Source organism: Olea europaea, unplaced genomic scaffold (assembly GCF_002742605.1).
Source record: "Olea europaea var. sylvestris unplaced genomic scaffold, O_europaea_v1 scaffold2586, whole genome shotgun sequence".
Lineage (NCBI taxonomy): Eukaryota > Viridiplantae > Streptophyta > Magnoliopsida > Lamiales > Oleaceae > Olea > Olea europaea.
The window spans coordinates 32,780-43,425 of record NW_019244165.1 but is presented as its reverse complement, the minus strand read 5'-3'; the positions used below and the strand labels follow the sequence as shown (position 1 = coordinate 43,425).

Below are 10,646 nucleotides of genomic sequence, written 5' to 3'. Positions count from 1 at the left end.
AACCTACTCTCTGTAATTAAATGAGTTTAAAATATTTCAATTTTCAGTATTTCACATATTGACGTAATATGTATTCAAAGAAAACGGAGAAAAATATTATAATAATTTGGAGGCAAGTAGGTGAAAATAAAGATAGGAAAAAAATAAAAAATATATAATAAAATTAGTAAAATTAAGTGTTAAATATAAAAAGAGACGGTTGGAGTATTTACAAATTTTACCCTTTAAATTTATCGATACTCTTTAAATTGTAAAATATGCTCTTTAAAAATAAAGAGTTTTTTATGAAGATGCGATTGATATTTTTCTTGATATCTTGCTGCTTGATGTGAAGAAATTTGAAATGTCAATGTCGGTAGGATTAGAAAATTGTGTGTACTGTGGGGGAACTAGTAAAATTATTCCCACCACAAAAAGAAAAAAAAGGAAGAAAAATCAATATTGCAATTCAAATTCTCTTTCTAGCTTCTGATCTCTGCTATTTTTAAACTCAATTCAAAACTCCATCTTTACATTCCTGTAGCAAGGCTTTAACAATTGCTTATTATCATGCAAATGCAGAGAGAAATAAGTAGAATCATATCAATCTTCCTTTTGATATTCTATTTTTCTTTGTCACATGTTTCATCAGTTGATACCCTCAAACAGGGGGATAGGCTAAATTCTTCTGCGTATCTGGTTTCTACCAATGGAGTTTTCACTTTAGGATTTCGTAGCCTCGAAAATACTAATAACAGTTATTTAGGAGTATGGTTCACGGATGATTCATATGGTCCAATATGGCTTGGCAACAGGGACAAACCTATTACTGATAATTCTGGTGTTCTCACAATAAGCAGCACCAGGAAACTTATCATCAACAGCAGTGGAGGAGATCCTATTGAGCTGTATGCAAATGAAAATGGTATGAATATAACAGCCACTCTGTTGAATTCGGGCAATTTCGTAGTGAAAGAGATGAATATAAATGGTTCTAGGGATAGGGTTTTGTGGCAAAGCTTTGATTATCCCACTGACACCCTTCTTCCTGAGATGAAACTAGGGGTCAATCACAGGACTCAAAGAAATTGGTCAATTACATCATGGTTTTCTCAGAATAATCCTGTGGCCGGAGCTTTTACGCTTGAATGGGATCCAAGCAGACACAGATTGATCATAAGGCGGCGAGGGGTGGCTTATTGGACCAGTGGAGAATTGAAGGATTATTTTGATGAGGAAAGGCCAGATTTGAAACTTAAGAAATTTGAGAATATAGGCTATGGATATGATCCATATAATTCTATTTACAATTTTGTCAATGTGACAAATGATGATGAGGATTTTATGAGCTACTTCCTTGAAATAGACCCGGTTCGCACACCTGATGAACGAAAAATTTCTGGATGGAAGCTGGACTCAGAAGGTTTTATATTCGACCATAACAGAATGATAATTGTAGATGTGCGACGTTGTTATGGTTATAACACTCGAGAAGGCTGCGAATTATGGGATCAGCCAAAAAACTGCAGGAATCACAAAGAGACGTTTGCTTTGAGATCTGGGCATTTTATTCCAGCAAGCGATTCATATATCGATATTGATAACAGTACAAGCCTTACTGAGAGTGACTGCAGAGTCAACTGCTGGAATGACTGCGAATGTGTGGGCTATACAGCAGGTAGTGAATCTGGATGTGCATATTGGAAAGGGAAAGATTTGACATTTGTACAGAGTCTTGATGGTTCGGAAGGTAGAATATATATTCTCATCTCTGAGCCAGCAAAGAAAGGTAAGTTCATAAATTTTATTCCACCTTTCCTAAAAAACTAGCATCGTCCCTTTTTTAACTGATAGCCAAGGAAATACTATATCAAAATCCACATATCTGGCATTTGATTTGAATTATATATAGCCATTTGATATAAATTCATTTATATGTAAAATCCCATTTCTTTTGCAATATCATATTTGAGACATATAAAGAAATTTGATGGTCGAATTATAAGTTCTTTTCCTTCCAAGAGGAGGAATAGAATAACGCGGTTGGAGCGTAATGATCATATATCTGTAATGCATTGTATGTTGGATAATAGGTCCCAATCTTCTACCCTTTCCCAGAAGCCAATGACTATTTATAGTTATTACCTTGACACCAAAGAAAAGTTCGACCCAATGATTTACTTCTGTCCTAGTTGATATCCTGATTTGGCATTAGAACTATATTGATTTTTACCCAATAACTAATTCCATCCATAAATCAATTTTCTTCCCTATGAGTAGTTCTATCCTGATCCCCTTCATATATCGAAGCTAGAGGTCAAATAATACTGATTGCTGTGAACTGGATTATGAATGGTGATGGAGGCCATACTGTATTATTGCACCTATTTGTAAAATTCCTCAAGTTAATATCCATGAAAAGAAAATAATCAATCTGATTCACTATAAGCAAATGATGAATGACAGGAAAGAAGAAGATGATTTGGATAACCATTGCTGTGGTGACTACAGTAGTTCTGCTATTGTTGGGCAGTTCATGGTTCATCATGCGTAAAATTAAACAAGGTATATTTTCGATAACTTTTGGATTTTCCATGTTTAAACTATATTCATTGCGGTTATTATATTGATATTTTGGCGATCATCTTGTCTTATAGGGAAACTGGAGGAAGAACTTGAAAAAATGATAACCCTAGAGGAATATACAGACACAGATGAACTGGACAACGACGGAAGAAAGGGACATGATCTCAGACTGTTTACATATTCATCTATCCTGGCTGCTACGAATAGCTTTTCATCAGAAAACAAATTGGGTGAGGGTGGTTTCGGCCCTGTTTATAAGGTAAATTTGAAAGGAAAATCATTCTTCATTTCGTAGCTACTTTTAGGGCTGTTTTTGCATGCTGAATCTTGGATAGCCGATTTATCGTCAGGATCAAGTGCCCTTGACTTGGAGGGCCACGATACCTGAGCTTTGCAGGCTGATTACATAACTAACTTTCAGGATGCCATCTTATCCGCATAGAAAAGATAGGGCATTTTTAAAAGCTTAAACCATAAGATATGCGACACACACACTTATATATTGTTACCACTCCTCCTCACGTGCAGATCAATCCATCGAAAGTCTGATACATGACAATTTTTGACAGTTTGGTATTAAAGAAACTTGAACCCAAGTCTTTTTTTGTGACTAACTTTGGTGACCAACTCCAATTATTTATTTAAATGTTGTCTTCAGCAAATGTATTAGCACTTAGGATGAGTCTTTGATGGGTGGTCATCCCTTAAGATTGTGTGCCTCTTCAATGAAGCCGTGGGCATTGTCAGTTTACCTTCCGAGAATCATTGAACGAAGCCAAGACTTCAGCACAACGGAAAGAAGTTATGTATTGAATTTCTTATGGCAAAAAAAATTCCATCTCCTAATGAGCAGTTTGCCCCGTTTGTCCCTTAGTTACTAGGATCCTAAGGTAGCCTTCCTAATTTGATTTAAACTTCCATATCAAACTTCTTGTTTCCCCCCAGATACCTTCCTCTGAACTAGTTCTCCTTCACTGAACTACTTTGTTTTGACCTAATAATTTTAAAGATTACTAGTCCTTGGCAACCACTAGCAAATATGCACTCATTGCATGAAAGGTGAGAGAATGCGTAATGATTATCAGCTCTTCAGTCTGTAGGTTGGAGACAGAGCTAATCTTTAGTACTACTCATCCTTCATGTAATGTGCAGAGTCTTTCTTCTTCCCTGATATGTTTTACCCGTTATGCTCTAGCTGTGATTGAGCAGTGATCTTTGTGGTAGAATTCGGAAGGCCTCTTACCTGTCATAGGCAGGAAAAAAAATATGGCAACCGTTATTCGAAGACTCCATATGTATGCCCTCATAGTGAACTTGATTGGAGTTTCTCGAGGCAATAAGATATTTTTGTTGTCACCACTGGAAACACAAAGAGTTCGTTAATTAAACTCATCAGAGAATTGGAATAACCAGATCCAAGACCTGAAACATACGATATATCCTTTTTTAAGAGTCCATTCCTCCACAGTTCCAAAGTGATCCTTAGCCCTTGTTTGAGACCTGGTTGGGTTGGGTTTTTATCAAATCCAAACACAATCCAACATGGTCGATTTGACCTAAAATCAAACCAACACAATACAATTATTAGTTTAAACCAAACCCAAATTGATTAAACTTGGGTTGGTTTGGGTTTGGTTGGTCGATTAGGCTTGGGCCCATTTCAAGTTGAATTCGATTATTTTTTGTTGAATTTGATCATTTTTAAAGTTTGAAACCACTTGAAAATCTCCATTATTTTTAATCTATATAAGAAATTCATTTTGAAAATTAATTTATAAATAAATTTCAAACCATGGAGCATTTTGTTTTTATAATTATTTTTGGAATTTATTAATTTCATTATCACGTTCTTAATTTTTAGTTTATCGTCGAATTATTTTGCATTTGTACATAACATTCATACCAATCAGCATGAAATCCCAAGAACAGTTAACCAAGAGGGGGTAAATTGGTTTTCAAGATTTTTTCGAAAATTAATTCTAGATTTAAACCAATGTGATAGCAAATGAAACAATTAGACAAATATGCACAAATACACACAAGTATAAAGTCAAATAAAAACAAGTAATGAGCACAATATGAAAACAGTAAATAAAAGAGAGAGTAAGGATGCCAAATATATAATTGTGGAGGTTCGATCCAAGATTATAATCTATGTTCTCTGTTATCAAGTTCTCTGACAGACCTTTTCAATATATTGATTGACTTATGATGCAATCCAACCCTTTACAACGCTTTCGATGACTTACAAACAAGGAGTACAAATCCTTATAATCTTAACACGACCCATACATTGAGCTTTACGGGACTTTAATATGACCCATCTATTGAGCTTTACGAGACCTCAATATGACCAACACTTTACCAAAGTGATTTTACAATAAAATCCTCTTTTGATAAATAATACAAATCAAATTAAGTACTAAGAGAGACTAACACTTCAATGATGGTAGTAAATGATAGCTTAAGTGCTAGATGAAAAACTTTGATGAATATAATAATTAAAAGTTAGATTCAATCAATCATAGTGTTTCAATGAGAAGATTATGAAGAAATAAATGCAATGTAAATTCAAAAAATCTTCTCAACAATATTTCTATTTAAATGAATGATTGTAATAAGTTAAGTACTAAGAGAAATAAAAAACTTTGATGAATATGATGATTGTACAAAGTTATTTCAATGAATCAAAGTTTCATATTAAAGTTTTTAATATAAAGAAGTAGAAATGATTATACAATATAAGTGCAAAGACTTTCTTCAAAAATATATCTCTCTTAAGATTGATATAAATAATTTAAGAACAAAGAGAGATGGAAAACTCTGATGAAAGAAATTGATTCAAAAAATTTGATTCAACAATTAAATTTTTTGCCACGAATAAATAAATAAAATAAAAATAAAAATGTAAGCTCAAATAAGATTTTTCACAAATATACTTCACTAGGAAGCTCTCTTCATGGTTGTTGTGATGAATGAAAGTGAAGTGGTATTTATAGCAATCAAAACGGAAAAGTTCTGCCCAACCGGATGTCTGCTTATCAATCGGACGATCAAATTAGTTGTTGTGCAACGGTTAAAAAATTTGACCATTGGCGAACTGGATGTCCAGTTGACCGTTGACTTTGACCACTAATTTATTTTTTATTTTTGGAATTGTGATCCACGTTCAATCATGACTTTGAAAAATCAATTTTACTTTTGATTAAAACATTTTATGCAAGTGACGATGAAAATAACTTTTCGTTTGCAAAATGATTTTTGAGCTATTGTCATTTATTCTAAAGATCAAAGTGTTATATCTTTGCATATGATTTAGAAAGATAGTTTTTGATCTTGCCTCGAAGTTTCTTTCTTGTTTGGTTCTTGAACTTCTCGTCTTGATCTTTCTTTGATGTCATCCCTCGTTGTCTTGATCTTGATTTTTCTTAGCATTTATCTTTTAAGCTCTCGTCTCGAATGATTTGACTTGAATGCTTAACTTTCATTTTGATCTTCATTTCAAGTCCGATGTATAATGCTTGATTGATTTTAACATTGAGCTATCATAACTCAAAATAAATTGTTAAAAACAATATTAATCTTATTTGTTATGATCAAAACCTTGAGGATGAAGTTGACCATATGTCAACACATCCTATATAAAAAAGGATGTTTGTATATTCTAAATTCTTCTCTTATATCCACTATTGTGTCTATTTAGATTTTTAATTTTTCCATTCTAGGTATTAAATTTTTTAATTCATCGGATTAGATTGTGTTGAGTTGAATTAAGCTTTAATCTATAACCCGAGACCCAACCTCAAGTTTAATTTTTCAACCCTACCCAACCCAATTGAACTTAAAAACTACCCCAAACCGGTCCGTTTGGGATGGATTGGTTGGTTTGAGGATTTTGGGTTGGTTTTTGCCCAACCCTAAATAGATTTTGTAATAGTACTTTTTTGAAAAATGTGTGGTTAAAAAGTAGTTACATGTAAGATTAATTTATTAGGAGAATATATGGTAGAAAATGAGTTTTTCTTTTTTAGAATGGAGCTCAAACATGGGCTTATTCTCACTGCATCATAGGATGAATAGATGCATTGATGCACAAAGGCGTACCCATCCAAGCGAAGCAATTGGTAAAGAGTGGGAGTAAATAAACTTAGCTACAAGCTTTGCACGGGTGCAAGCATTCCATTTTGCTAAGATGTGAGCTGTAGGTTGAAATGATCATGCCATATTATGTGCTAGTAGCCTTGACATGCACTCAAAAACCCACCTAAGCTCCCGAAAAGCCAAGTTGGTTGGTTCTTTATTCATTCCTACGGATGTGAACAAATCAGAATATGCAAGCCAAGGCACAAGGCAAAGTTTAGAGCATGTATACTCTCTTTCATCTCTTCCATGATTATAGATTACTTTAGAGGGAATAATAATGTAGAAAAATTAGAGCAATGTAATTTTAGGCAACGCAATCGTTGCTATGTGACACCATTTTGGCATTTAAGTGTTGTTTCAATGTAAAACTTTATTATTGATAAATACATTGTACATGTTTATGTGCCCTTACAGGGAAAAATGGTTGAAGGGCGAGAAATAGCAGTCAAAGTACTCTCACGAGGGTCAAATCAAGGATTGCTCGAGTTCAAAACCGAGCTAATACTTATATCTAAAATTCAACATGTGAATCTAGTCAAGTTATTGGGTTTTTGCATCCATGGAGACGAGAAGATGATAATCTATGACTACATGTCCAACAAAAGTTTGGACTTCTTTCTCTTTCGTAAGTAGCATCTATTGCGAACAATTCATTCTTTTATGCTCTCTAGAACATAGGCAATACTTGAATGAGATCATAGATACTGATGATCATTAGTTTTTGTACCTATTACAAACGGTTTTATGTTTCCATAATTAAGAAAAGTCAATATGATGCCAATTAGTATATTTTGAGATATGAAGACATGCAGAAAATTATCACAAGTAGAACACAATCCATGTGATTTAAGTTGGGAAGGCCTTAGGACTGGCATAATTTGCAAGAGGAGTACTTGAAAATTCTGAAATTATAATTATAAATTTGTGATTTACATTTAATGATCATGATAGATCCAGCAAAGGAGGTCCTAAACTGGGATACACGTTTCAACATCATCGAAGGGATTGCTCAAGGACTGCTGTACCTCCACAAATATTCGCGATTAAGGATAATTCACAGAGATTTAAAAGCCAGTAATATATTACTTGACGAGAACATGACCCCCAAAATTTCTGATTTTGGACTCGCAAAAATCTTCAATCAGAATGTGATAGAAGCAAATACAAATAGGCGTGTGGGGACATAGTAAGTAACAAAGAATATTTTGTTTTCATATTGTCTGCCAATAGTGTGTATATATATTCTCAAGGCTCATCAACATTATCACCAAGTGCTGTCTATTGTTCATTTTACAGCGGTTACATGGCTCCCGAGTACGCAATGCAGGGTATTTACTCTGCCAAATCAGACATCTATAGTTTTGGAGTTTTAATGCTTGAGATTGTGAGTGGTAAAAAAAACAATAGCTTCCACAATCAAGAAGGTCCTCTCAATCTAGTGGAATATGTAAGTTACTGGTATGACATATTTTTGTCTCATCTTTGTTATCTTTCTTTGTATTTAGATTCTTGTAAACAATTGTAGGCCTGGGAACTATGGAGCAAAGATGCTGCATTAGAGGTCGTGGATCAGACACTGAAAAGTTCATGCAGCCGTATAGATCAATTGCAAAGATGCATTCATGTCGGTCTTTTATGCTTGGAAAATCGTTCAACTGATCGCCCTACGATTGAGGATGTTCTATCCATGCTAAAAAATGAAACGAAGCTTTTGCTAATGCCAAAATGCCCAGCATTCGTCACAAGTAATGTAGTTTATGAACTTGAAAATGGCAAGAAAAAGGAGTTCTCAGCTAATGGACTCTCAGTGTCATCAATGGATGGAAGATAATAGAATTTGTGATCTACTCTTCTTTGAGTGGAGGGGGTTATATTCAACAACTGTTATCCTTCCCGCCTTGTTCCCACCATCTTCATTGCTTCCTTTAATTTTTGTGTTTTCACTATTCATGTTTTCAAGTCTAATTTTTTTGCTTTTAGTATTTTTTTTTTTTTTTGCTTTCATTTTTACAGTGTCGATTTATATAATGAAATATAGAACTGGTTTTATATTTGCTGTATAAATTAGCTTTCATCTTATTCATAAAACTTGTTTAAAATTTTACTTGTGAAAAATGAATGCCCATTTGCGGAAATAAGCTTTTTAATTTTTTAATTATTCATAAATATAATTTTAATCAAAAGTAGAAAAAATGTGTTAAACTAGAAGAAATTGTATTGATCAGTGTATCAAAACAACTACAAAGGGACCATAAATCAAGTCGGCTTAACAATAGAAGGACTACCACCAAACAAGAAAATGCAAAATCCAAACACCAAATCCCATAGTTTGCCTAGAAGATGATAGCATTTTCTGGTTATGCGTTAATCATAATATAAATATATAATTAAAGCAGCATTATATTCTCCTATAGAAACTGAGATCAGGTCAAGGTTTCTTGTTTAGATTATTTTTGTGGCTTCATCCACCAGCATTATGACTACACAAAATGTTTATCTCACAACACTGAACCTGGTGAGGTTCTTGGGAGTGAAGTGAAGTGAAGATGCCCGACTGAGGAGAAAAATGAAACAAATTCCCAGAAATGGGCATTATTACCTTTTTATCATGGTAACAATATGTAAGAAATTGTACAAAATGATACGAAACTACATGAAATCCTAAAAATGGCACGGAAATGATAAAATCATTTGAAAATGTTAGGAAGTGTACGAAGATGATAAAATGCTACGAAAATGTTTGAAATGGCACGGAATTACTTTCGCCTATTCTTCTCATAATATTTAATGGAATGTAAAAATTACATTACAAAGAGGGGCAGATAGGAGTAATTATGCTCAACAGCAGGGTAGTAGCCCGGCAATTAAAGCTTGGGTTGGGGGGGGGGGGAATTTTTTGAAAATTTAATTTACCATTAAAATTTATATATAACAAGAAAAATCGTAATATAACGTTACCTATTATAGTGGTACCCGACGATATTTTACAGAATAAAATTTATCTATAATAGAATCTAGATATAAATTCATACTAAATTCTCGTTCGATGTTTAGTGTTAAACAATTAGCAAGAAAATCATGATCCATTTTTTGACAAATTTTCATCTTCACGTGTTTCATTACAGAAAATGTTACTCCACAGTCGTCATTGAAATAGGTAGTATCAGGATTAAACAAATCAATTTAGTCAAAATGACGTAACCCTCCGACCTTTTGCTTGCAACCAATTTCAAACATAAATCAGAAAGTTTAGGTACTTGAAATCGAGGTTCAGAGATCACATCATTCTGATAATGTTGTAACTCAACTTTTGAACATTAAATATCTTGGTCTGTAAAATTTTCACGATAAAATTACTCTGTAAGCTTGCAAATATTATCCATGTTAAATGATTCAAAAGAATTTTTTGGATCCAAAACCATACTGAGAGAAAGTAGTTCTAATGATGTCTCATTAAATCTTGTATTTAACTCCATCATCTGAAAATCTATGTCTGTATTGAAAATATCAAAGTGAAAATGATGTTTAATAGTAGGATACTCATGACCACGAGAACGACCAACCACATACGAACCATCAAAGTTAGGTACATGTATATCATTTTTTGAGGAAAAAATTTCACTTTAAGAAATTCTTTCCAGCCATCTTCTCTCAATGCTTGAAGGATAGTTTTATAGTGTGGATAAATCTTATAGCAGTTAAGATGTCTCGAGTTTTTTCCGAAGCGCCTGAAAAAAGCATATCCGTAATTGCCAATATTATACGCATTAAATGCAAGATAAATACAAATTCAAATGGATGTTCACATATTGCTTTCTTTTTCCTGGGTCCAATTCAATAGAATTAGATGGTTCCAAATTAAGATTGAAAGATAAAGGCCATTCAACTTCAAGAGATGAGTTTGGAGGAATGGGCGTTGTAGGAATTGGAATACCTTG

The 10,646-nt window shown here is 33.5% G+C and overlaps 1 protein-coding gene across 1 annotated transcript; it reads left to right on the top strand.

The window, feature by feature from the left end:
• The first annotated feature begins 381 nt into the window (after positions 1-381).
• On the top strand, positions 382-8,787 carry LOC111382930 (G-type lectin S-receptor-like serine/threonine-protein kinase At1g67520). The gene is made up of 7 exons (XM_023006971.1): positions 382-1,768; positions 2,446-2,544; positions 2,637-2,824; positions 7,123-7,333; positions 7,660-7,894; positions 8,005-8,155; positions 8,234-8,787. Exons 1-7 carry the CDS (start codon positions 550-552, stop codon positions 8,537-8,539), a joined length of 2,409 nt encoding a protein of 802 aa, XP_022862739.1. The 5' UTR covers positions 382-549; the 3' UTR covers positions 8,540-8,787.
• The last annotated feature ends 1,859 nt before the right edge of the window (positions 8,788-10,646 follow it).